The sequence below is a fragment of the Capsicum annuum genome, chromosome 10 (assembly GCF_002878395.1).
Source record: "Capsicum annuum cultivar UCD-10X-F1 chromosome 10, UCD10Xv1.1, whole genome shotgun sequence".
NCBI lineage: Eukaryota > Viridiplantae > Streptophyta > Magnoliopsida > Solanales > Solanaceae > Capsicum > Capsicum annuum.
In genome coordinates this window covers 212,880,044-212,907,689 of record NC_061120.1, presented here as the reverse complement: position 1 = coordinate 212,907,689, position 27,646 = coordinate 212,880,044, and the positions used below count along the sequence as shown (strand labels likewise).

Genomic DNA, 27,646 nt, shown 5'->3' with positions numbered 1-27,646 from the left:
CTTCTACTGCTGGAGTTTCATACACAAAATAGGTAAAAATGGAACCTTTGTATGTTTTAAAGTTTTCTTTGAGCCTGTGCACTTGCTTTAGTATTCAAAGTTAGCATCTTTTGGTTGATGATTTACTATATTGTGAAAAAAGTTTCATTCTTTATCCACTTTATATGAAATTATAGTTAATATTGATAACTAACACACACCCCCCCCCCCAACACACACACACAACCAAGCAGCAAACCTTTTATTAGGTTTTCTGTAACATAATTTGTGGTGTTCTTTAAGGTTGTGGCCTAGTGGTCAATGAAGTGAGTTGAGTACTATGAGGTCGCAGGTTCAAATCTGACAAATACCAGGTGATTGTTTTTCAAGCCTTGGTGGACAGAGTTACCTGGTACGTATCTGTTATTGGTGGGAGCTGGGAGGTAGTAGGTATTCCGTGGAATTAGTTGGTTACTGGTGGGAGGTGGTAGGTATCTCCTGGAATTTATTGGTTACTGGTGGGAGGTGATAGGTCTCGTGGACTTAGTTGGTTACTGGTGAGAGGTAATAGGTCCCGTGGAATTAGTTGGTTATTGGTGGGAGGTGGTAGTTGTCTCGTGGAATTAGTTGGTTATTGATGGGAGGTGGTAGGTATCGCATGGAATTAGTTGGTTACTAGTGGGATGTGGTAGGTATCGCGTGGAATTAGTTGAGATGCATCCAAGCTGACCTGGACACCGCGACTATCAGAAAAAAGAATCTGCCCTTTTCTGGGTTGATACATAGGGAATTTTTCAGTGTACAACTTCTGGAAAAGATTATCTTTTTTTTTTTTTCCTTTAGGCATTTCAAGCTTCAGTGTTTTCCATTAGGAGTAGTATTTCTCGCTATTCTTGGACCAAAACTGAGGATTATTAAGGTTCAGGAGTATACAAACTGACCAAGTTTTTCTCTCACTTGAGCGTAAGTGTGGTGTTTCTAAAAAAGGGTACAAATTTGTTATGAACTTGTAATCGTTATACTAAAGATAACGCTGGTAGTTGTCCTTCGCTGCTGGTAGGTATTTTGGGGGAGATTAAATTTATGAATTATTGCTAATGAGTGGTTAATTCGTCATATGAAATGAGCTTAAATGAAAGTGGGGTTCATATAGCGGACCCTAACTTGTTTGAGTCTGAAGCGTAAAGTAGCAGTAGCATTATTTGTTGTACTGTTTGATTCATAATTTCATATGCATGTCTGATGATTTAAGAAAAGAAAAAGATTTTCTTCGACTTGGATTTTTGGGGAAAATGCTAATCCAGCTATGTATCGACCCAGCTTATTCTTTTGCTCAGGAATGACATTGAAGCACAGTTTAGTTCAAAAGATAGGTAATGCAATTAAGGAAGTTGCAAGGAACAAAGGCTCAACGTGGTGGTACACACCTCACATGGCTGCGGCATCTCGTGCCATAACAGAATGGATCCCATTGGTTGATATTCTCCTTGAAGTCAGAGATGCACGGGTATGTAAAAACCTAGCGTTCATGGATCTTTTCCTTTAAATTGTTGCCCTCTAGGTGTTAGATTTACGTCTGGGCGAGCTTGCCAGCATTACTCCAGAAACGTCTTGTTTCGTGATGTGGTATTTGGATAAGATATTATGTTAGTGAATAAATTATTCTCTTAGACTTGTGTTCTCTTGTCAACAACAACAAGTGTTGACCTCTCATGACTCCATCCTGCATGATCTGTACATACCAATTTTGGCCACGAGAGGGATAGCCTAGTGTAAAAACCTTCATCTCTAACCATAAAGTTGGAGTTTTGCATATCAAGAAGTATGCACCAGTTCTGCGATAGACCATTACTTTTGGTAGATAATGTGCTTTTACCAGTTAGCCTGTCGATCTTCCAGAGCCCTTTTCTATGTTGAGCATAAGAAAATAATTAGACTGGTTTATATAGCATGAGCATAAATAGATAAAAGGAGAAGCAACAACATTGCTTGACATATTCACATAGTTGTCAGTCCCTAAAGGGTTAGCTGAGTGGTTAAGGCAATGAATGACAACCTGAAGGCTCAAGGCTCAAATCGCAGCTACAACACTTGTGGTGAGCCGCGTGCCCGGCTATTCTATCCTTGATGTATAGGATTACTCAACACCTGTGCTTGTGGGCTTTAGCAGACTGCTTGGTAGATTAGTTAAGATTGAGCAAGTTGGCTCAGACACCACCATCATAAATAAATATTTCATTGTGGGTATTTTGTTAAGGACTCAGTTATAATTTGACACGTATTAAATCATGTTCCAGTTCCTTTGTTTACGAGGATATGCTTGGATATCTATCATCTAATGTTTAATTCTTATTTTTCACCTTTGGTTTTTCTCAGATTCCCTTATCATCAACATGTGAGCTAATTAAGCATCTTTCACCTTCCTCGAGGCGCATTGTAATTTTGAACAAGACAGATTTAGCAAATAACATTCAATTAAAGGTGATGCATTGCTCTTCGCTTTCTTAGTTAGCTAAGGGCTACTGTTTCACTTTACAATTAGTCATCTGGCTGATTCCTTGATCCCCCTGTACTGGCTACACCTTTATATGATCACGGACAGCATACATGATAGCTTTTTTTTGGTTAGACATTTTTACTGTCCCTAGTTATTGCAGATTTTATGTCATATGTCATATATCCTATTTGCATGCTGCCGTTAACATTTATTTATGTTTGTTTCCTGCAGGAATGGCTGAATACTTTTGAGCAAAAAAATTGTCTTGTTTTTGGAGTCAATTCCCATAATAAGGATAACATCAAAGAGGTAATTGTATGAAAATTTACCTTAGTTGTTCATGTTTTAGTTTGCAAATTGTACTGTTCTAGCAACTTTTTTTCTTGGTTTGCTCCCGTGTTGGCAATTTGTTGTTCTCATGACGTTTGACCTAAATTCATAGGTTTCATATGCATTGGTTCCATATTTCTTGGTTAAATTGATATTATGGAAAGGTTGACACTGTTTCATGCATAAACGTGCAATTTTTCCCTATATAAGCAAATTTATTGGTTTTGACGGCATAATTTTTGTACTATTGCTGTTCTGTTGTTTGACATTAACACATACAGATGCATACCAGCATACATACTGATACTTATTTCTTAGCAAGGGTGACATTTACTTCCATATTTAAGGTCTCTGGCTCTCTGCCTCTCTGCCTCTCTGGTGTAAATGCTGATCTTTGACGGTACATAGAGGAAGACTTAAGACTATGTAGTGTTGGACTTCTTTGTGTTATCATACGAGGCCAATGCTCAGACAGTACCCCAAGTTGTAGTATAATAATACAACACCCTAGTGATGGTATGTTTCATCGTATATAAATTCTCCAACCAAGTTCTCTAGCTTGCATTGAATTAACATGAACTTTATGGCCTTTCGGTTGATTGTGTGCACCCTATATACTTGGGGTCTGTTTGAGTAGGTTCATCAACTTGGCTAATATTGTAGAGTTGGCATTGATATTGTACTAATGGAAAGTAGTAGGCGCTGATATTCATCACTAGTTAATCTGACAACCTTTTATTTTGCATGTGATGCTCATTTGCGTCAGATATAAATCTTGACATGTTGCAGATTTGCCGTTACTGAACTTTCTGCAAGCCCGAGTTCGAGAATTACCAAAGAATTACATTAATGCTTTTCGGCATTCCTAATGTTGGCAAGTCTGCCCTTGCCAACTCACTGCATCAAATTGGAAGGATTAGTGCAGCAGGTAGTCATTTTTAAGTACAAACTGTTAGTTGTTAAGTTCTTGTAGCTGTTTTCTCGTGTTTCCAGAAGACTCTCTCTCGAGTATAGAACTTATCCAATCCAAACATCCTGAACCATTCTTTGATTTGCAGAGAAAGGAAGATTAAAGCATGCCATATTAATCACTTCTTAATTGTTATTGTCCTCGTCTAATTAAAGTATGATTATGATGCCTTTGTCTCCATCTTGTTAAAGTCAATTAAATTGACATGTTATTTATAGTAGTGACAAGACTACTCATTAGTACAAGTGTCAAAAGTGTGACCATTAAATTGACATGTTATTTATAGTAGTGACAAGACTACTCATTAGTACAAGTGTCAAAAGTGTGACCAGATATCTTGTGTCCTTAACTATTTTCATCCGTCCATTTTTCAATTATTGCGGTATTGAATAACCAAAAATAGACTAAGAAAATTTCATCCTTATCACTTTATTTTTTTTTATTTTCCATCCGGTATTCAATACCGTATTGAAACTCGACTAATTCGGATTCGCATCAGATAGAGTCCATTTGGAAATAGTGCTCCCTATCAAGAATTTTTCCATACTCAGGGCTCGAACTCGAGACCGCTAGACTTTATTTTTTGATATTGTTCATAAAGGGATTCAAACCATAGGAATATGATTTTCAATAAAGTGTGCTAAAACCTTGCAATAAGTTTCCTATGATGTTCAAAAAATGAAAAAAGAACTTATATTATGTGAAATAATATTATTTCATATTCTACTTGTGAAAAAGTTAACTATAAAATTATGATATAAAATAGAGTCTTTTTTTCTCTATCTCACCAAAATAAATTAATAAATAAATAAATAAAAGTCGAATCTAGATAAAAAATTACACTGTATATATAAGGTAATTTTTATGTATGTGTATAGATTTTGAATCGCCTAAATACGAGATTGGTTTCAGCTGTATATGAGTTCAAAATTTACCTTGAGGTTTCGAGTTTAAATCCTCAATAAAATAATTAAGGTACGAATTCAAACATCACCATCATCATTTAAGAAAATTGAAATAAAGAACCTTAAAAATGAAAATGAAATATGCTAAAACTAATAAAATCCTTGTCTAGCACTATATAAACACATCAAAAAACTTAGATTTTTCTTTATAACAAAAATGGAAGATCATATTTTTTCTCATTTTAATGCAATTTTACTACTCATAACCATTACCCTTTCCTCCATTTTCATATATAAAATCACACAAAAATCACATAAACTTTCAAATTTCCCACCAGAAATCTCCGGTGGCTTACCGGTGATCGGTCATCTTCTCCAATTCTCCGTCACCGACAACATTCCATTGCATCGAAAACTATCCTCTTTGGCAGATAAATATGGCCCCATTTTCACTTTCCGGCTAGGAATACCGCGTGTATTAGTGGTAAGCAGCTATGATGCTGTGAAGGATTGTTTGAATATCAATGATAAAGTGTTTGCTGCCCGGCCGGGGAGCTTGGTCGGAGAGTATATCGGGTACAGTAATGCAATGCTTTTTTTTGCTAGTTATGGTGATTATTGGAGAAAGATTAGGAAAATTGTTATTAAGGGAGTTTTGTCTAGTAGTAGGTTGGAGAAATTGAGAGATGTGAGGGTTTCTGAAGTGAAAACTAGTATTACAGAGCTTTATATTTTGTTTCCGATCACCGGAGATCGATTAACGTTCTCCGGAGAAAATCTTGATTTTCCGATGACCGGAGGTGATTTTCAGGTGAAAGTGAATATTACTAATTGGATAGAAAAGTTAACATTGAGCTTGATAGTGAAAATGATAGCTGGAAAAAGCTATGGAAGGGTAGAAAAAGGGGGAAATGAAGAAGAAGAAGTTGAGAGATTTAAGAAAGCTTTAAAGGATTTTGTGTATACCACAATGGAATTTGTGTTATGGGATGCATTTCCTATACCATTGTTTAAGTGGATTGATTTTCAAGGGCATGTTAAGTTTATGAAAAGGACATTTAAAGATATTGATTGTGTTTTACAAAATTGGTTAGATGAACATGTGAAGAAGAGAGAAAGTGTTGATTTTGTTGATGGAAATGAAGAGGATTTTATTGATGTTATGCTCTCTATGATCAGTAATGAAGATTTTGTTGATGGTTATAGTAGAGAAACCACCATTAAAGCTACTGCTCTGGTGAGTAATGTCTCTTGCTGCTATATTTACATTGTTTTTCTTGTCTGGGAAGGTCTAAGTTGCTCGGACTCTCCAAAAACGTTGCGGGATCAGGGTCGGATCCTTCAAAACTGCACCACGAAGGATCCGACACAACCCCTAATGACATTTTTGAAGAGTTCGAACAACATATGTGTAGGCTATGAATGTTTATAAGATGCTTGTGCTTATGTGTTTATGATCATGATCTATGTTGTTCGGACTCTTCAAAATTTCGTTGGGTGTGTTATCTGATCCTTCAAAAGTAGTGTCTTTTTTGGAGGATTCAATATAACAACAGCATACCCCAGTGAAATCCACAAGTAGGGTCTGGGGAGGTAGAGTGTACGGTAATATTTTGGAGATTTCGAGCAACATAGATCATGGGTAGACGTTCAGTTGGTTTGCTCGACGTACAGTTAAGCCACTGAGTGTCAGCCACGTGCTCCTCCAGAATTGCTATCAATCATAGGTACAAGGGCAGTTAACTCTTTATATCAAGTTTCATATGGAGAAACTTTTTGTTCTGAAAAGAATTGTGCAACCATTTAGTATGATGGCAACAACAGTAACATACCTAGTGTAGTCCCACACAGTGGGAGTGGGGTGTGGGGAGGGTAGAGTGTATGCAGACGTTACCCCTACTTCAGAGTAGAAAAGTTGTTTTCGAAATTTAGCATGATGCCAACATAATGATGGTTAAAAGATTGTTCTTTTGTTTGTTTTTCTAGTCTTCTTGTTCTTAAATGGTTCTTTTTAACACAGAGTATGGTGGTGGATGCTTCGGACACGACTGCTATTCACTTAAATTGGGTAATGGCTACATTGTTAAACCACAGAGATGCCATGAAGAAAGTCCAAGAAGAGCTAGACACAAATGTTGGCAGAAACAGATGGGTAGAAGAGAGTGATATCAGGGATTTGGTATACTTCCAAGCTGTCGTTAAAGAAACACTGCGATTATATCCACCAGCACCTTTGTTAGGGGCCCATGAATCGGTAGAGGACTGCATCGTGCAAGGATACCACATTCCTAAAGGTACAAGATTGTGGGTCAATACTATGAAACTACATCGAGATCCTAAGATTTGGTCGAATCCAGATACATTTGATCCAGAGAGATTCTTGACTAGTCAAGCAGGGGTTGATGTTCGCGGTCAACAATATGAGTTCATCCCGTTTGGCTCTGGAAGACGATCTTGTCCAGGGATCACCTATGCAACTCAAGTGACACACCTTGCAATAGCTCATTTACTCCAAGGTTTTGATTTTAGTACACCATCGGATGATCCTTTGGATATGAAAGAAGGGGTAGGCATTACCATGCGCAAAGTAGATCCTATAGAAGTGTTTATTACACCTCGCTTGCCTTCTGTACTCTATAAGTTCTAAGTTAATGTCTTCTTTTTTCTTTTTCTTTTGGTTATGTATGTACTTTGTGGATTTTCTTTGTAAGTCGGCTATTTAAAGCTCTCTTATGCTTGAGAAAAGTTATTGAAAGCATTTTAATCCATTGAGAGCCATTTTAACCTCTTTTCGCTGTCCCATCTTTTTTAGAAAAAACAACAGCTTGCCATTTTCATGGTGCAGGCCAGAAGCATGTCAAGTATAAGCTCTTGCTATCAGCTCAAGGACAGATAGTCTATTCACCAGCCATGGATAGTCTATTCACCAGCCATGGATACTCAATCTCATTTTAGAGCTTAGTCGAACTCATAAGCAAAGCAGATCGATCACCAGAGCTTCTTGGTCTATCCTTTCAGTTCTTGTCCTGGACAAAACTTGCACTTGGCCATGGTTTGAGGACCAGTGCCAGCTCAATAAGAACTTTCACAAGCTTCCCCGAACCAAAATGTTGCCAATAATGCAACAGGTGAGTCTGCTGAAGGAATCAAAAATTGTTCCACGTCGCTTCAGGATGAATTATGTTCGGTTGGACCTCCTGAATTGGAGGTCAATAGGTGTACCACATCTCACAGAAAAAGTCTGGGCCATCGGGCGTGATCATACTATAAAGGCGATGAAACAACCCACCTCAACCAGTGTTGTCAAGCGACAAACATGGATCCAATCCTTCCAGTGACAAACATGGATCCAATCCTTCCAGTCTTTGTCCAACAATAAAAGCTTGCACCTTGTCTTGAATTTGAACCCAACTACATCCAGGGTTTTCTTCACTATCCTCAGCTTCATGTGACCAGGAGGTCACGGGTTCAAGCCTTGGAAACAGCCTCTTCACTCCCCTCAGCTTCATGTGACCAGGAGGTAACAGGTTCAAAGCTTTGGAAACAGCCTCTGACAGAAATGCAAGGTAATGCTGCGTACAATACACCCTTGTGGTGGGGTTCTTCCCCGAATACCGCGCATAGCGGTAGCTTTAGTGCACCGGACTGTCCTTGCCGCTCAAGTTCATCAACTCTCTGATCCTATCAGCTTCACCCCACCGGCCTCCGGCCTGCTTCAGCGTACATATTTGAGAGAAGAGCATAGTACCCAGGATGATGCGGCTGCAGCTTCAATAAGTGCTCAGTTGCCCAAGACCGAAATCCACATTTCCATGGAGTCGGCACGCTCCAAGTAGTGCAGCCCAAACATTGGAATCTGGTTTAAATGGTAGACCAGTAATAAGATTAAGTATAAATAACATAAATACCAACCCTTTTGGAAGTAATTACATTTTCTCCCACTTTTTAAATTACTTTACTCTTTCCCTATCAATATACATAACATAACCGATATATACGTAGCATTCTGTGTATATGTTGGGATTTTTGTAATATGTTTAGGGAGTTGGGATTTTTTGTAATATTGAAAACATAAGTTGTGTGTTTGTGTAATTTTTAGGCCTTACCCATAAGCCCAATACACAACAATCAAACTAATAACTTATGTATCATGACTTAATTAGTATATCGTGATATATTTAAAACTATTTTTCATTACATGTTATATGCAAATGAGATATGATACATATCATAGTATAACAATGTATCAGGACGACAGTGAGTCGTGATGTATCCATGTGAAATTAACAATTGAGATAAGTAGTAATTATCTCCTAAAATAATGAGATTTATGTTATTTACCCTAATATTTATGGCCAAATTGGTCCTAAAAGTTTTTATTATATATTCAACAAGCTCAACTATAGGTGCTCTCTAGTTTCTCTTTTTTTTCCCAACTAATATTATTCGATATCTGCATTAGAATCTAATTAAATTTGAATTCATATATTGCAGAATCTATTTCTGAGAGCAACATTGCTAATAAGATTTTTTTTTTTTTTCATTTTCAAAAGCTCAAACCCAAAATCTCGAATTTAAGGGGAAGGAATTTCAAACTATCTCACCGCAACTTGTTGATTGCTCTCAATCTAGGTTTAATGGAAAAGCTAAATGTTATGAAGATTGCAACAAATCTATGCAGAAAAATAATCATACAACTTTTCTATGTGCCACTTACAAATGGATTTCATTTTTAGCCATCATATGGTTTCCAACAAATTTTGAAGAATGAACACTTGCAATATATAATCCACCAAAATGCATCTAGAAGAGATCTCACATAATTGACATTCTCATGGCCAGTAATTGACATCCATAGCTGCTGCAACCTTACAATGTGATGACGTTTGTTCTTGCTACAACTAAATTGAGGTCTCTGGACTTTGTTCCTACGGCGATTTGGTTGCTAGAATAGGCAGATCATCCTTGGCTATTGGCAGGCAGTTCATCTTTGGCTTATCCGCATTAAGGTTGCTTCGGTGTATCATTCCATTAGCTATCCAGCTAGCTAGCTACATGGAGGTTGTGAAGCGCTAATACCTTAATGCACTTATATTATAGCAATAGTAGGACATATATCCTAAATCTAAATAAGTTCATGAAGGTCCAAATTATCAGGTTTATGATATTGTGCATATGTTGATTTGTAAGAATTGAGTTGATCTATGTTGATGATTTGACTTGGTATTCACTAGTGTATGATTTGGTGTGTTTGAGACTTGACTCGTACTTGGACGGAAGTGAAGTGTTTGTGTTTCGTTTTTTTGCACATAAGTTCGTATAATATGTGCACACAGTAATTCAATTATATATCATTTCATTGTTAGCTCCCAAAAACACACTTTTAAAAACATTATTTGTATAATCTTGTGAATTTTTTATTGACCTGCCTATCATTCAGAGTTCTTAAAAGAATATTCTGTGTGTGTCTTTGTGTATTGATAATACTGTCCTTGCCCAATACGTCTGAATTTTTTGTAGAATCTAACTTCACTAATCTAATCATGAACCTGTTTTGTTGCCTCAAAACTCCGATGATAACTTTGTTACAAAATGAATGTCTCAGTTACAACCAACTCCCTCTCCCCATCTATTTCTTTATCGAAAAACTAATTGTTATGAACCAAATTCAGCCCATTATGGATACCAAGGTCACTCAAGTAGCTTTTGGGCTGAGAACAAGCAACAGGGTTGGGTTAATTTGGGATCCGGATTGAGCAGTCAAAAGGAGTAGTGGGTATGTGATTCAAGAGGTTATGCACGTTATATTGTACTTAGGCAAAGTCTATGCTTCTCACTTCCAATTCTTCTCTGGCTTCTCATCCCCCTTCTACTTAAGGACCTTTAGTTGTCATTTGTTTGTTGATTCCATCTCAGGTGTGCTTCGTATTATCTATGACTATAATACATATTGTCCTTGTATTGATTACTTTTGCCATTATAATCACTCCATAATTAATATGTGAGCCAAAAAACCTCTCAGATAAGAACATTCTCTGTTACTCAAAATTTTTTGACCTATAAACACGCCCATCTTGGACTCAATCAACCTTAACCATACCATACTTCTGACCCTTTCCTACTTTCCGTACTTCTTAACCCCATGGTCTTTATTCAATACCTAACCCCCAACCCCAACCCCACTCCTAATCTCTATATTTATTATTCTTTTGTTTTTTATCGCGATATCGTTTTGAGGTCATATTAATTCCAAATAGCGTGAGAACTCTCATTTTAGAAGGTAGAGTGGTCTCTATCAAAGCTAATTACATCGTCAGGATTTAAGCTTGAAACATCTGATTGACCATTCTACCATAATCTTGAATCTCTATATATTTATCTTTTAACTGCCTCACTCGATGTCAAGTACACGCTTTTGAGCTTGACTAATTCGAATTCACGTCAATAAAGTTCCAAAGCACTTCAAATCAAGGAAGACTTTATATCCAGCTCTCAAATACATGATTAATTAATTTAAGGAGAAGAGTATCACCACTCCGTCCCGAACATGAAGTCTCTAGATATTTACATATTGAATAGTGAAGACTAATACATTAATTTCAATTGACTTTTTATAATCTTATTTTTCCTTCCAACTTGTCATTATAGTTGTTGAAGCGGACTACCTAGTCTTCTCTCCAGCCTGCCATACCACAACTTGTTAATTTCAACCCCCTCCACCAGCCCCTACCCCTACCCCCAAATTCATTTGCCCTTCAAAAGCCCCATCTCAACCAAAAATCTAATCAAATTCTTGAACCCCTTTTAGCTCAAAAATTCAACTAGCAATTCATTCATCAAGAACCAAGAAATGAATGATCTATTCTCAGGATCATTTTCTCGTTTCAGAAATGAAGATCAGTCACCAAATCAACAATCCCCCGGCATCCAAATGAGACAAACAGGCGGTGTCAATCTCGACAAGTTCTTTGAAGATGTAGAAACTATTAAAGACGAGCTTAAAGAGCTCGAAAGACTTCATTTACAACTCCATAATTCACATGAACAAAGCAAGACTTTGCACAATGCTAAGAACGTCAAAGATCTCAGAACAAAGATGGATAACGATGTCTCTGTAGCATTGAAAAAGGCCAAGTTCATTAAAGTTCGATTAGAAGCATTAGATAGATCTAATGCTGCTAATAGAGGTATACCTGGTTGTGGACCTGGAAGTTCATCAGATAGAACAAGAACATCTGTTGTGAATGGTTTGAGGAAAAAACTTCAAGAATCTATGAATCAGTTTAATGAGCTGAGACAAAGAATGGCATCTGAGTATAGAGAAACTATTCAGAGAAGGTATTGTTGAATAAAGTTTAAATTTTTTGCATCTATTTTATCTAAAATTGAGTTGTTCGTGTTGATTATCTGAAATTGAGCATCTTTGCGGTAAGGTTTGCGTATATCCCAAACTCCACTTGTGATATTATACTATGTTGTTTACTTTTGGTTCACTCGTGTTCTTGCCGTTGGCAACTCGAACCCACAACCTCAAGGTAGGAGGTGAAGGATGCTTACCATCCGAGCGACCCCTCTTGTCAAATATGCATGTGTATGATCTTAAATTGAGCAACTCTGTGGTAAGGTTTGCATACGTCACAAACATCACTTGTGGGATTACAGTGGGTATGATATTGACTTTTGATTCACCTTGTCCTTGTGACCTTGTCGTTAGCGAATTGTTTTGTATTTGCTCGCTTGGTGACTCGAACCTATAGCCTCAAGGTTGGAGATGAAGGATGCTTTCCATCGGAGCAACCCCTCTTGTCAAATTTGCTTCTATATTATTTGAAATTGAGCTATTTTGCCTTTTGTTTGACTTTTGATTCATTCATATCCTTGCCGTGAGTAAATTGTTCCTGTTTCGCTCTTTCTCAGTTGATGGGGCTCTAGGTGAAACTAGTTGAGTTTACTTGTCCTAATTCTTCCAGAAAAAGGTCCTCAATTTTAGACTATGGTTTTATGACCCCAAATGCAAGAAATTCTTTTTGATAATGAGTGTCAATGAGACATGAAATCAAGACCTCTGACTATGAAATTATATTGAAATATGGAATAAAGCTAGTCTAAAAGTTCAAAATCAACAGGTACTACACGGTGACCGGAGAAAATCCAGATGAAGGTACACTGGATACACTGATATCCACTGGTCAAAGTGAGACATTTTTGCAGAAAGCGATACAGGAGCAAGGAAGAGGACAAGTAATGGACACAGTAATGGAGATTCAAGAAAGGCATGAAGCTGTGAAGGAATTGGAAAGAAATCTGAAAGAACTGCACCAAGTTTTCCTGGACATGGCTGTTTTAGTGGAAAGTCAGGGAGCTCAGCTAGATGACATTGAAAGTCAAGTCAATAGAGCTCATTCATTTGTGAGAGGTGGTGCTCAGGAGCTTCAGGTAGCAAGAAAGCACCAGAAAAATACAAGAAAATGGACTTGTATTGCCATTGTTATTTTGCTGATTATTATCTTGGTGGTTGTTCTTTCTGTTCGACCATGGAAAAAATAAGAATTACTCAAATCTCCGTATAGTTCACAGGTTCGAACCATGAAATTAGTCATTGATACTTGCATCGGGTAGGTTATCTGCATAACATCCCTTAGGATGTCGCCTTTCCTAGGTCCTGCATCAACACGAGATGCTTCGTGCATCAGATTGTCTTTGTTTTCTTTTTTTCATTTCTATTGTTTGGAGTTCTCTTTGTAATTAAATTATTGCTCAAGTAGAAACGGAGTTGAGGTAGACTTCTGTTCTATTTGCTTGTTTATACACATTTGGGTTTAAATCTAATCTTTTTTTGGTGATACTTTTGTTTCTTTTTTGGAACTTTTCAAAATTCAGAAATGCATGTGGCATGCCACCATAAAGATTCAAGCCTGCAATTGCTTTATCAGACTTCAAAGTACATGCTATATTATACTTGTAAAGTTTGATAGTACAATAATTAAACAAGACATTTAGCATGCATCAATAAATTTAATCAGCCAGTACACATGAGTTTGTCTTCTTATATTAGTAGCATTAGCAGCCTAGAGTTACTAGATTAATCTATGGCCCTTCCAACGTCTCCTGTCCGGTCTTGTTAGAATATTCCATGAACCTCTGTGTAGCAACATCCGATGAAAGCTTGTATTGTTCCTCGGGGGTGAGAGGTTGAGGTTCGCCGGACATTACCTCTTTAAATTTTGCTACAACGTCTTCAGTCCTTGTGTAAATCAAGCATGCTCGGGAATACTTGGAATATTCATCCGATGGGTGGTCCAAATTTCCCCATTGCAAGAGCTCGGCGACGGCAGTACAGCGCGCATCACTGCAAGCAAAACTAGGAACAATAAAAAGCTGAAACCTAAAGAATCAACACAAAATGAGGAAATGGAAAAACAACAATTAGCATCAAACAAAAGGGAGCAAAGGGTATTCATCATTACAAGCATTCATTCATCATTACAATCATTCATGTATTCTCACAATCGTTAAAGAATCACTTCAAGTAGTTGAGCATCATAACATACTTTCCCTTTCAAGATCCTTAGGACATTGCATTAAGCATTTAGGAAACATAGACCTTTATTCATCATTGGATCAAGCTTAAGATGTAGCAATTGGAAGTACCATATCAACGAAAAATCCCAAGCAAAAAAAAAAATATGCATTCAGTATTTATAGATGTCGAGGAGAAAAGACTTCATACAAGTAAAATGATTCATTGAGGTACTTACTCTTTAAATGAATAAGAAAATGTGCATTCAAGTAAAATTGAAATATCCCCCGGGTGAGTATGTCTCATCCTCTACGTCACATAAATCAGGTAGGAATGTGCTCAGTTACTTTTCTGGTCAACCTTGCTGATCATACGAATAAATTTACTATCTTAGGCACTGATTCATTATTAACAGTAATTCTAAAATCATTTTGCCAAGAGGAATTAACATTGTCAATTCCATTAAGATCCCTCAGTGATGGCTTCATTCATAGACCATTGGACAAAAATGGAGAAGATAAATAATGCCGATTATGCATAACAACCTCCACATTCTTCATTAATTAACAGTTCTACATAAGGATTCTTACCCATGAAGTGAATCATCAGTATCGTCTCTACCTTTCATCACATTGACATCAAGATTTAACCCCTTAGCTGCACTCTGCACCTCATGAGTGTCTTCATCAAGGTCAATCTTGTGCTTTGCTGACAGATCTATCAAGTCTCATTTAGAGAAAACTTGCTGGTCGCTTTGTCTGTCTACAGCTGCTTTTTCTCCTATTTTCAGAAACTTAGGACCGACACCGTGAACATTGCAGACCAAAGACCTGGACAAATCCTGTGTACTTAAACAGCAATATTGACATCTCAATTAGGACAAACATGAAATAACAGGCAGGTTTTTTTAAAATTTATTAGAGGACATGGTGCTCCAAAATGCAGTTAAAGCATCTTCCAAATGCTTTACTGCATGCTTTTAAGGGAAAAAAAAATGCTGATGTGACCCGCAGTTTCCCTCTTTCTCCTAAGGTGGAGAATTTAGTCCATAGACTAAGCATACCTTGTCTCAATATGTTCTTGTTACCCAATTGTTAAAGTGTTCCGCAAAAAAAGCTTGAAGAGCCCCATTCATTTCCGTCTAGATATATTCCATATAGTTTGTGTGGACAATGCCAACAACATGGTTTAAAATCTATCAGGCCAACGTTTACCGGGATGGTACCAATTGAGATGTTCTGGCTCCTCTAAAAATGCAATATCGGCATCTCTTGATGGGATAAACTGAGAAGTGTCTCCAGCTGGTATTATACTCCACCCGCCTTTGGGGAACTGGAAGGGCAAAAATATTCGTCAATAATCACATCCATCTCAACATCTTTGGCTGTCATATTATAATTTATTTAGCTGTTAATCAGAGACTACCTTCCCAAGGTAAAATGAAATCCTGAAGTCGACCTTGACGCCAATTCGCTCCTCAAGACAATTGCATATATAAAGCTCCTGAACTTCAGGAGATCGAAATGAAAGATGGTTTGGAAAAATTAGCTCTTCATCAGATTTACATAGCCATGGAACAGCAACATAACATTCTGATTTTCTAATTTGGCTAAGTGAGCTGCTCAGAATAGAAGATTTACAGCAGTTCCTGTAATCAAAGGAAGGCTAGCAGTTGTGACTACATGCCTTTTTATCACCTGATTGGTTCTGCTTGGTAGAATCTCCCCAAAATCCACCCTCATGACAATGACCAGTAGTCTGAACGATCCCGGCAATTCACAAATCTAGTTCATCATTCATAATTCCACCTTCAATCATGGGACCCTCCTCCTGATAAGGAATGTAGGAAAAGTTTGCTTCGACCCTTGCTGCGCAGAATTCCACAATCTTTTCTGATATATCTGCAAATTATTCAAAGTCCCAGAGAAAATGGTGTATAGTGTTCTCAGAAAATGAATGGACATTTAAAATCAAATTAAAAATTAGAACAAAATTTTGAAAAGAAAGTTTATTTTATGTTTGTATATCATTATATTGAGGATCTGCCACATCAAGCTTGATGGTTAAATTGTGTCATCCACAACTAACATCTGTCTGTTACAGTACATCATGCAAATGTTCAGCATCACCACGTTGGACATGTCAAGAATAGATTAAGGAGAAACTACCCCACTTTACTGGCTGAAACCTGCAACTAACGGAGCTACTGCAGAATTACACAAGATAAAAATGCTCTGAACTTTATGTGCAACAATTTACAATAAATACAAAACGAGAATATCTTTTAGAAATTGTATAACTTAATGCAAAGTTAAGCTAACCATCCTAGTTAATGTGCAAGGGTGGGCTATCTTTCCTACAAGATGTCCAAAAAGAATAAGTGATATGAAAGCACAGTGAAAGCACTGATTAAATATCAAAACAGGCAGTGGCAGAACCAGGATTTTCATTGAGAGGGTTCAGAAGTATATATACAAACTAGTCGAAGGAGGTTCAACATCTACTATTACAACAACAACAACAAACCCAGTGTATTCCCACATAGTGGGGTCTGGGGGGTAAGATGTACACAGTCCATACCACTACTTCAGGAGAAGTAGAAAGGTTGTTTCCGATAGACCCCCGGCTCAAGACAAGGAATAATAAACAGATACTTAATAGAGCATGGAACAGGATGTCAAGACAAAAATACGCCACCCACAAGGAATAATAAACAAAGAATAGTAAACACATTCGTAATAAAGCATACAACAAAGTATCCTAGTAAGAATAATACATCTACCAAGAAATGTCCTACCCCAACGACTCAAACTGGCACTAGCCTTCTATCCTAATCCACGCCCTCCAGATCTTTCTATTTAGGGTCATGTCCTCATGTCCTCAGTGAGCTGTAACTGCTCCATGTCCCGCCTGATCACCTCTCTCCATTATTTCTTCGGCCTACCCCTACCCCGCCTGAAACCATCCAAAGCAAGCTTCTCACACCTACGAACCGGGGACCCGTGCCCCTCCTCATCACATGGCCGAACCATCTCAATCGGACTTCCCGCATCTTGTTCCACCGAAGCCACTCCAACCTTTTCCCAAATAGTCTCATTTCGAACTCTATCACCCCTATTAAGCCCACACATCCAACGCAACATCCGCATTTCCGTCACCTTCAATTTTTGAATGTGAGTTCTTGACTGGCCAACATTCCGCTCCATACAACATGGTCGGCCGGACTGCCACCCTGTAGAATTTGCCTTTAAGCTTGGGCGGCACCTTCATATCACACAACACCCTCGAGGCGAGCTTCCACTTCATCCATCCCGCTCCAATACGATGGGAGACATCCTCGTCAATCTCACCATTCCCCTGAATCATGAACCCCAGATACTTGAAACTATCCCTCTTACACACCGTCTGGGAATCCAACCTTACTACCACCTCGTCTTCCTGCCTCACGTCATTAAACTTGCATTCCAAATATTCTATCTTGCTCCTGCTCAACCTGAACCCTTTAGACTCAAGGGTCCATCTCCATACCTCTAATTTATCATTCACACACACACCCCCACCCCGCGTCTCATCAATCAAAACTACATCATCTGCAAAAAACATACACCAAGGCACCTATCCTTGAATACGCCGCGTCAACACATCCATCACCAAAGCAAACAAAAACGGGCTAAGAGTGGATCCTGATGCAACCCCGTCAAGACAGGGAAATGCTCTGAGTCTCCTGCCGCCATCCTCACCTGAGTCTTAGCTCCATTATACATGTCCTTGATTGCTCTAATATACGCCACCGGTACCCCACTTACCTCCAAGCATCTCCAAAGCACCTCCCTAGGGAGTTTGTCGTACGCCTTCTCCAAGTCGATAAACTCCATGTGCAGATCTCTTTTCCTTTCCCTATACTGTTCCACCAGTCTCCGCACCAGGTGAATTGCCCCCGTCGTTGAGCGCCCGGGCATAAATCCAAACTGATTTTCCGAGATAGACACTATCCTCCTCAACCTCAACTCGACCACTCTCTCCCAAATCTTCATAGTGTGATTCAATAACTTAATACCTCTATAGTTATTGCAACTCTGAATGTCACCCTTATTCTTATAAAGAGGGATCATAGTACTCCATTTCCAAGCCTCAAGCATTTTTGCCGACATGAAAATGCCGTTAAATAATTCAGTCAACCACCTTAAGCCAGCCTCTCCAGAGAACTTCCAAAAATCCTCGGGAATCTCATCAGGCCCCGTCGCCCTACCTCTACGCATCCTGCGAACGGCCTCTCTGACCTCTTCTACTTTAAAACGTCTACAATAACTAAAATCACGACACTCCTCTGTGTGCTCCAGCTCTTCTAAAACAATAACTTTATCCCCTTCTTCATTCAATAACCTATCGAAGTACGACTGTCATCTCTTCTTAATGTGACCATCCTCCACCAATACTCTACCATCCTCCCCCTTAATGCATTTCACGTGATCGAGGTCACGATCATTCCTCTCCCTAGCCTTAGCAAGCCTAAACAACCTCTTTTCCCTTCCTTTCTCGTCTAACCCCACATACAAGCTCTTGAACGCTGTCGTCTTAGCCGCCGTGACTGCTAACTTAGCCTCCTTCCTAGCTATCTTGTACTCCTCCCTATTAGCCCGTTTCTCATCTTCATCCCTACTCTCACCCAACTTAGCATACCACCACTAATCCCCCGACGATGGCCGGCGCAGCCCCTGGAAATACCTCAAACCTTACTAGCAGTCTCCTTGATGCACCTAGCCGCCCTATCCCACATACCATCCACGTCCCCCCTGCACTCCCACACCCCCATTCCCGCCACCTTTTCCCCTATCTCCCTCGCATTCACCGGCGTAAGGCCGCCCCACTTAATTCTAGGTCTACCCTCCTCACATCTTTCTTAATACCTAAGTCCATCACCAAGAGCCTACGCTGGGTCGAAAGATTCTCACTCGGGATGACTTTACAGTCCTTACACAACACCCTATCCCCTTTCTTAAGCAGCAAAAAGTCAATTTGCATCTTGGCTATCGCGCTTTGAAAGGTGATCAGGTGATCGTCCTTCTTTGGGAAGCTCGAAGTCACCACTACCAACCCAAAGGACCTCGCAAAATCCAACAGAGCAGTTCCCTCCTCATTTCTCTCCCCAAAACCAAAACCTCCATGCACATCGCCAAAGCCTCCTGGTAACGCCCCAATATGCCCATTGAAATCCCTTGCTACAATAATCTTCTCGGAACTAGGCACTCCTCTCACCACATCATCCAACACCTCCCAAAACCACATCTTCTCCTCCCCAACCAAGCAAACACTACACATGATCAGAGTAGACCCCTCAATGACCAACTTAACAGTCATCAACCTATCGCTGATCCTCTTAACCTCCACTACCTGCCCTCTAAGCTCTTCATCTACTAAGATGCCAACTCCATTCCTACGCCTCTCGCTACCAGAGTACCACAACTTGTAACCATCCACATCCCTAGCCTTAGACCCTACCTACTTAGTCTCCTGCACATACGCAATATTGATTCTCCTCTTTTTAAGAATCTTCACTAGCTCTATAGACTTACCCTGCAGAGTACCTATATTCCAAGACCTATCCCGCAGCCTATCAACTCTAGCAACCCGTCTTCCTCTACCTCCCCTAACGTCGGGCCTAGCCCCAACTCCCTCACCCACCCTTCCCTCCTCCTCCACCCCCAACACAGGCCCCCGCCCCAACCCCCTCGGACATAACCTATCCTACCATCAATGCCCACAGCCACAACTCCCAGAAAAGACACAACGGCAGTAATCAAGCAACAGCAAGAAATAGAAAGCACAAGCACAGTATATAATATGTAATAATAAAGAAGAAGTCAAACCCACCAATTATAACTAAGTCAAGCAATGGAATAAACCGGAAATATACGACAACAGACAATCCCAACAAATTAAGCGCAAGTCAAGATACAGGAGATAATACTAGAAATTATACGAAGAATGAAATAGCAAAGGTTAGAAGTCACCGGGTTACGCTTGTAAACCAAATCCTCTTTTCCTGCGTGGTATGTTGGGTCCCAGCAAACTGATGCCGAAACTGGTCGCCGGGATAATTGGCCGGAGCTTCGTCGGAGTGCCTTTGGAATCCGAAGTTGTGGGAACCAGATCTGGTCGGAACCAGAAATACCGTCAGATGGACCCGCCGGATCGGTCGCTTGTGACCAGAGCTGCGCGCTGCCTGTGTCGCCGGAGTCGAGCCGACGGCAACCTTGACCGCCGGCGAAAGCACGAGTGGTTCGAACGATGGAGGGGGACAGGAAACGGGAGAGAGAAGAGGGTAGAGAGAACTAGGGAGAGAGAAGGGAGGGAGTGGGGGTTATCCTTGCCTGTTACCGGCGCTCCAACGCGGTCGCCGGCGTCAGCCAGTCAAAGGGCAGGGCAGTGGTTGTGGGTTTAGTGTATTATACTATTAATGCATAAAAAATATTTTTAACCATGTAAAATAGTATAATTTTTCGTCAAAGGGGTTCAGATGAACCCCCAGAGCAAAGGTCGCTACGCCACTGAAAACAGTAGTGTGGGTAGCATCTAAGTTGCTCCGACTCTTCAAAAATGTCTACAGATGCGTGCCAGATACTCCAAAGATAGGTATTTTTGAAGGATCCGACACGGGTGCGGCAACATTTTTGGAGAGTCCGAGCAACTTAGGGTAGCATCACTTATAGTTGCTTATGCTAGTGAAGAATATCTTACCTTCAACAATTTAATAGACTACGCATCAAGAAGAAAAAGAAAACAAAAGGCACTCACATAAATTAAATGCAAATTAAATGCACAGGTCAAGTATAGCAAACAGAACATGAACAACCAAGCCAATCAAAAATCAACTAGTAAATTTGTGAATCACAAATGAACTATTACCTTGTCTTATTTCCAATTTGAACCAGAAAAAATGGCCGTTACTGTCTAACTAATATGCCAACAATTCTGGCACATCAAGTGGTGGCACTCCAGCATATATGAAGAATATTAGAGGAAGGTTAAGGAGAAGAAAATATCTCTAGTCTAATTGCTTCTTCTTTTTTACGGAATATGGGGGGGTAAACAAGATTAACCCTAAGGGACAGGAGAGAAAATAAAGAAGGGAATGAAGAGAAAAATGAAATGCGTATCATTTTATTTGCATTGAACAACACTTTACCTTGTCAAAAAAAAAAAAACAATTGCTTGGAACAGTGAGAAAAATAAGAGAAAGTGAAAAGAAAATGATTTTCTTCTCTCGCTTATCCTCCGGTGGTCTCTTCCTAAAGTTTCCATCACCTCATAAATTACGACCAAACTAGGAAAGAGAGAAACGTTTTTATATTCTCGACTTGTCTCTTCCATTCCCTTCCTTTCTCAACTTCTGAAGCAGAGTATTAACCGTACGAGTCAGTCCAAATCAAATGCATCAAAACAATGGAGAAAAATAAGACACCAACCTTTTGTCTCTCCTGGTTCCTTGCAAATTGATTAATGGAGAAAGACAATATATTAATCACGTGGATTAACATACAACAACAACAACAACAAACCCAGTGTATTCCCACTTAGTGGGGTCTGGGGGGGGTAAGATGTACGCAGTCCATACCTCTACCTCTGATGAGGTAGAAAGGCTGTTTCCGAAAGACCCCCGGCTCAAGTCACGAGACATCATACAAACACATAGTACAGCACAGAAGCAGATGACGTAACATAGATACGGCACCCATAAAGAATATAGAACAGAGTAAAGCAGGAATGCAGGAATATAAAGCAGAGGCAAGCACACATATTCGTAATAAACATGGAACACGGGACACGGAACACTGAATACGGAATCATAACAGGAATACACCCCCACCAATTAATTCCCTACACTAGCGACCCGAACTGGCCCTAATCCTCTGCCGTAATTCGCATCTTCCAGACCTTCCTATCTAGGGTCATGTGAGACAAGACAACTTAAATAACAAGACACCACATAATGGTAAAGGAACTGAGAGACAGAAGGAAAGTACGAAAAGATTTACACTACTCGTGCATACTATTTAACACTGAGTTGAATATAAAAAGAAACCATCAATCATTTGACTTAATCCCACAACCAAAAAAGAAATTCCAGAATATATCAGCATGAAGATGAGGATATATTCAAGCTGAGGGTCTTATGGAACCAACTTCGCTATTTCTATGAGGTAGGGGTAAGGTCTGCGTACACTCTACCCTCCCCACCCCAGATCCCACTTGTGAGATTATAGTGGGGATGTTGTTGTTGTATCAGCATGAAGATGAGACAACCCATGGAAAAATTGACACCATTAGAAAGCAAATCCCAAAATGGAAGTTTCAAAAGTAAGAGAAAGGAAATATCAAAGAAATATTTAGCAATATGAGAAAAAATATGTACCACCTAAAGAGACAGAGTAGCGTTTATCCGAAAGGAGATAAAATTGCACATATTGAATCGGAATACACAGTATTCTTCATATAATAAGAGAGGGGTTGAGGAAAAAGAGCCACCAGGGTAAACTTTCAGTGTAAAACCATCTCTGGAGATGTAAAAAGAATCGCAAATGCAAAGTTAACAATGTGAACTATGAAATCTTCTTCTTCTTTTTTGAAATTTTTAACTTTTAAATTATAGCAGTCTTAAAAAGCATAGCATCTTTCTTAAGAGTATGTGTGTTAAAAGAATTGAAGAATCCATCTCTGAGGAATAAGAGCTCTTTTAAGTTACAACAAACAACAACATACCCAGTGATATCCCATAAGTGGGGTCCGGGGAGGGTGGTGTGTATGCAGACTTACCCTACCTTGTGAAGGTAGATAGGTTGTTTCCGATAAACCCTCGGCAAGGCCTTTTAAGTTAGAATTTGAATAATTGTTTTTAGTTTTAGGGAGGATAAAACTAGCTTGTCATTGGAAAACCTTTGCGACTGTCAGAGTAGCAGTACATAACCGCAAGCCAAATCAGTTTATTCATCAAAACCAAACACCTACCATATTTCTAAAAAACAGCAATAAAACAACAAAAGAATAAATAGTTCACAGCATTTTGAAATAGAATCCAATAAAACATATTTTAGAACCAAAAATTAAGACATGAGTTTTTCACAATTTTATGCACCTTCCACTCAAATAAAAAGCATAAAGAACATAAGCACGATGGAAATAGACGGTAGAGTGGAGGAGAAAGTTAAGAAAGCAAATGAAACTTGCCTGTTACCTGCCAGAAGTAGCTGCATATACCAGATGACTGACTCCAAACTGATCTCATGATGGCAAATTCCCCTTAAAAAGAATAGCCCACGAGAGTGGAAATGAGAAATCTTTATTCAGGCAACAGGGTATTAAAGTGCACATGAAGATCTAGTTGTGGACATCCTTGACTAAGCACACATATGCAACAGAATCACAAATAGCAAGAATTTCATACTTCATTTGTTGTCTGTTCTATCGAGTCCCTCTAGCAGCAATGAATATGTCTGGGAACTAAGTCGAGAACCATTTTTCTCCATAACATCCAACAACTCAGAAAATCTATCTACAAGTCCCCTTTTAAGCAAGCCATCAATTAGAATCTTCCAAGCAACTTCATCATTATTGTACCCACAATCAAGAAGTTGAAAAAAGGTTGCCTTAGCTTTATCATTGTTTCCATCATCATACAACCCACATATAAGGAGCCTGTACGACTCTAAGCGTGGTAAAAAACCTTTTGTAAGCATAGTTTCAAGAAATCTTTCTGCATCCTCGTACATCCTCAACTTGCAACAACAATTTACCATTGAAGTGTACATATCTTCACAAGGAAACATTCTGCTACTCTGCATATGATTAAGTAACCTCGAAGCCTCCTCAAGGCGTCCTTCTCTACATAGACCTATTGCAAGCGAACTAAAAACGTTTGTATTTGGAGGACATCCATGTTCTCTCATTTTATCAAAGAGTTCAAGCAAAGTTTCATATTTCACTACTTTCCACACATCAGCAATGTTAATGGAACAGGCCTCTGCTTTGAGATCTAGTCCTCTTTGGGACAAATGTTTGATCAAAACGGAATAGGAGTACTGAGAAGGTTCATATCCAGAATCAAACATACATTTTAGCATATCAAAGGATCGATTTAATAATCCTGCACGACCATAACCATCAATCATTGCTGTATAGGCCATCAAATCTGGCTTAACTCCTGCCTCTGCCATGTTAGCCATCATATCTTCCGCTTCTTTCAACTTCCCTTCATTGTGATATGCAACCAGAAAGGAAGTGTAAATGCAGACATCAGGCTTGTGTCCCCTGGAAACCATCAAACTAAAAACTTTGTCCGCACGGTCAAAGGCATATTCTTTTAGTAGTTGCTCAATCAAGATACTGTAGGATTCAATTGTGGGTTCAACACCACTTTCTGACATCCTTTCAAGTAATTGGGCTGCTTCTAGCTGCTTACCTTGTTTACACAACCCGTTAATGACCACATTATAAGTACATGCGTTTGGAGAGCAACCTTCCTCAATCATTTTCTTATACAATGTGAAGGCAAAATCAAAAATTTCAGCTTTGCAATGTCCATCAATAAGAGCAGTGTACATTGCGACATTAACCTTTATACCCTTCTCTTTTAGAGAATTAAAAAAGGTGTTAGCTTCTTCAACTCTACCTCTTTCACATAAGCCATCAACTAGAGTACCGTAAGTGCACTCATCAGGAGCCAAACCATTCTCCTCCATCAGTCTAAGCAACCTAAATGCACTATCTATTTCACCCTCTTTACACTGTCCATGAACTAACAAGTTAAAAGTGACGTTACTAGGAGACAGTTTGCACTCAAGCATCTTATCAAGTAGTGACATTGCCTTATGCACCTTTTTCGACCTACAAAAGCCGCAAATCAATTCATTGTATGTACGTACATCTGGGATACAACTTTTTGACTCCATCATATCAAAAATATTTAATGCAACATCAACCAAACCTTTCTTACAGTATCCATCAATCAAAGCATTGTAAGTCACCACACTCGGAACTAGCCCCTTTTCTGACATAACATCTAGTAACACTCTTGCTTCATCAAGCTTAGAGTCTTTACACAAACCATCAATTAGAACAGTGTAAGTATAAACATTCGGCTCACAACCTTTCTCCTTCATCTCATCAAACAAACGCAATGCTTCTGTCCTCCTATCCAATCGACACAACGCATCAATGAGAACCGTATATATCCTGACATCAGGAGAACACCCATCATCTCCCATTTCCAAATACAACTTCATCGCTTCATTAATCCTCTTATTTTCACACAAGCCATGAATCAAAATGTTATAAGAAACCACATTTCTTCGACAACCCTTTTTCGGCATTTCCCTAAAAACCTTAAAAGCACTATTCACATCCTTATTCTTACAATGCCCCAATATAAACGATGTATATGTGTGTGTATCCGGACGTAAACCACCTTGCAATATCTTACTAAAATAAACCTCAGCCTCAACAACATTACCCAATTTACAATAACCATTAATCATTGTATTAAAAGTATATATATCAGGCTTAATCATATCTTTCAACATCTCATCATACACACATTTCATATCATCAATCATTAAAAACCGCGATAACGACCTCAATAATTCATTATAACTAAACCCATTTAGCTTAAAACTCAAACCCCCATCACTACATTTATTCATCTCCCTTACAAAACCCATGACAAAAACAACATCTTCAGTTGTTCTACATCCTTTAATCATCGAAATTCGATACCCTTTAGCGGGTCGAAAACGGTTGTTTTTAATCAAAATACGCAAAAGGGGTTCATAGGATTGTACAGTGGGGGTGAAAGAAGGGAGATTTGTGAGGTAATCAAAGAAGGTACAAGCTATATGGGGGTTAAGGTTTGGGTTTTGTGAGAGGAAAGTGGAGAGATTACAAGGGGAAAGTGAAGGAATAAGGTTCTTGAACGATGGGTGTTTTTGCCAATCTGGATGTGAAAGGATGTTGATGAGCTGGGAAGAGAAATGGTCAATGGAAGACTCAGATTCTTGTGAGGCTAAAAGGGGTGAAGAAGAAGAAGAGAAAGATTTGATAAAGGAGAAGAGAAGGGAAATTGACTGACCTGAACGGAATGGAAATGGTGTAGGAAAAGATGTCCATTGTATCATTGTTCTTGGAAAATTGATTCCAAGAACGGAGAAGAACAGGATAAAGATCAAGTTTTGAGATTCATTAGAAGTGTTCATGAATTAAAAAAAAAAATAGTTCCATGCACTAAAGCTGTCGCTACGTACAAGTGTGATATATTTAGGGAGAAACAGAAGAAAAGGGAAATACGATACACTAAAGCTGCTGCTATTCCCAGCGTACAGGGTGGTTATGGAGAAGGAGAGATTGGCAAAAGGTGAATACAGCGGCGATGGAAGTTTTTGATTGAAAGAGGCGGGCTGTGGCGATAGTTTGCAGACATTAGAGGGGGCGAAGTGCAAATTAGAAAAGAAAAAGTTCAAATAGCCAGTTTTGGGACCCTATTTAAACATTTGGCCATATTTTGCAAAGTTTTAAAAACTTAGCCACTCTGATTACAAATACAAAGTAAACTGGATTGACGTCGGAATAGCTAAATTCACTTTCTATTAACTTTTGGGAAAAGGCATCTTTGCCACTCCAAACTATACCTAAAAAATCTAATTCATATCTAAATTATACTAGTGATCTATTACACATTTTAATTATAAAAAAGTGATACTTTTTACACCTTGTCAGGCATTACACCACTTGCATGTGGTGTGGTGTTTTACATGTGCTGTCACGTCAGCGCCACATCAACACCACGTCAGTGCCACGTCAGCATCATCCGAAAAAATAATAAATTTATTATTTTCATAAATTCTTCTTTTTTCTTTCTTCTTTTTAATTTAAATCCTTTTTCTTTCTTTTTTAAAAGTGAATTTTAAAAAACATCATCTCCTTCGATCCTTCTTCTTTTAGTTAAAAACTGGGCAAAGCCCATTTATTGATAAACAAACGGATTCAATCAGATCAAAGCAATCCGAATCCGACAAATAAAATCACTTCAATCCTTTCACTATTTCACAATCTTCACCATTTTTTGTGAAATTCTAGAAACCTACAACCCAATTCGATAAAATTCGAGCAAATCATAACCCAGACCGTAAAATGCAAACACAAAACTCAATTCTTGAAAATTCAAGAAATCCACAACTCAGTTCAATAAAATTCAACTAATTTACAATTCAATTCATGCAAGAAACTCATAACTCAACTTCATAAAATTCGATAAATTTAAAATTCAATTTGCAAAATTCAAGAAACCCACAACACAATTCAGTAAAATGCAAGAAACACAGAATCGAACTCATGAAATTCAAGATACCCACATTTCAATTTTGTAAAATTCGAACAACCCACTATCTAACTCGTGA

The 27,646-nt window shown here is 38.8% G+C and overlaps 3 protein-coding genes across 17 annotated transcripts; 2 read left to right on the top strand and 1 right to left on the bottom strand.

The window, feature by feature from the left end:
• Nucleotides 1-2,395: 2,395 nt before the first annotated feature.
• LOC107848794 (cytochrome P450 CYP82D47-like) lies at nt 2,396-7,449 on the top strand. Of its 2 annotated transcripts, XM_047397334.1 has the most exons (4): nt 2,396-2,460; nt 2,708-2,785; nt 3,596-5,918; nt 6,702-7,449. In XM_047397334.1, the coding sequence occupies exons 3-4, from the start codon at nt 4,899-4,901 to the stop codon at nt 7,326-7,328; spliced, it is 1,647 nt and encodes a 548-aa protein (XP_047253290.1). In that variant the 5' UTR covers nt 2,396-2,460; nt 2,708-2,785; nt 3,596-4,898; the 3' UTR covers nt 7,329-7,449. The 2 variants fall into 2 exon arrangements, with proteins under 2 accessions (XP_047253290.1, XP_047253291.1); XM_047397335.1 differs by lacking the exon at nt 2,396-2,460 and having other exon boundaries at nt 2,727-2,785; nt 3,573-5,918.
• Nucleotides 7,450-11,229: 3,780 nt separating this feature from the next.
• On the top strand, nt 11,230-13,526 carry LOC107843713 (syntaxin-121). The gene is made up of 2 exons (XM_016688090.2): nt 11,230-12,019; nt 12,808-13,526. The coding sequence occupies exons 1-2, from the start codon at nt 11,532-11,534 to the stop codon at nt 13,226-13,228; spliced, it is 909 nt and encodes a 302-aa protein (XP_016543576.2). The 5' UTR covers nt 11,230-11,531; the 3' UTR covers nt 13,229-13,526.
• A 49-nt stretch (nt 13,527-13,575) lies between these two features.
• LOC107843712 (pentatricopeptide repeat-containing protein At5g65560) lies at nt 13,576-26,690 on the bottom strand. 14 transcript variants are annotated; one of them, XM_047397323.1, is made up of 7 exons: nt 23,644-26,690; nt 23,427-23,498; nt 21,668-21,741; nt 15,627-16,102; nt 15,265-15,533; nt 14,792-15,049; nt 13,576-14,030 (listed from the first exon to the last, which is right to left on the bottom strand). In XM_047397323.1, exon 1 carries the CDS (start codon nt 26,444-26,446, stop codon nt 23,645-23,647), a length of 2,802 nt encoding a protein of 933 aa, XP_047253279.1. In that variant the 5' UTR covers nt 26,447-26,690; the 3' UTR covers nt 13,576-14,030; nt 14,792-15,049; nt 15,265-15,533; nt 15,627-16,102; nt 21,668-21,741; nt 23,427-23,498; nt 23,644. The 14 variants fall into 14 exon arrangements, with proteins under 14 accessions (XP_047253279.1, XP_047253278.1, XP_047253280.1 ...); XM_047397322.1 differs by having other exon boundaries at nt 14,792-15,042; XM_047397324.1 differs by having other exon boundaries at nt 14,792-15,031.
• Nucleotides 26,691-27,646: the final 956 nt, after the last annotated feature.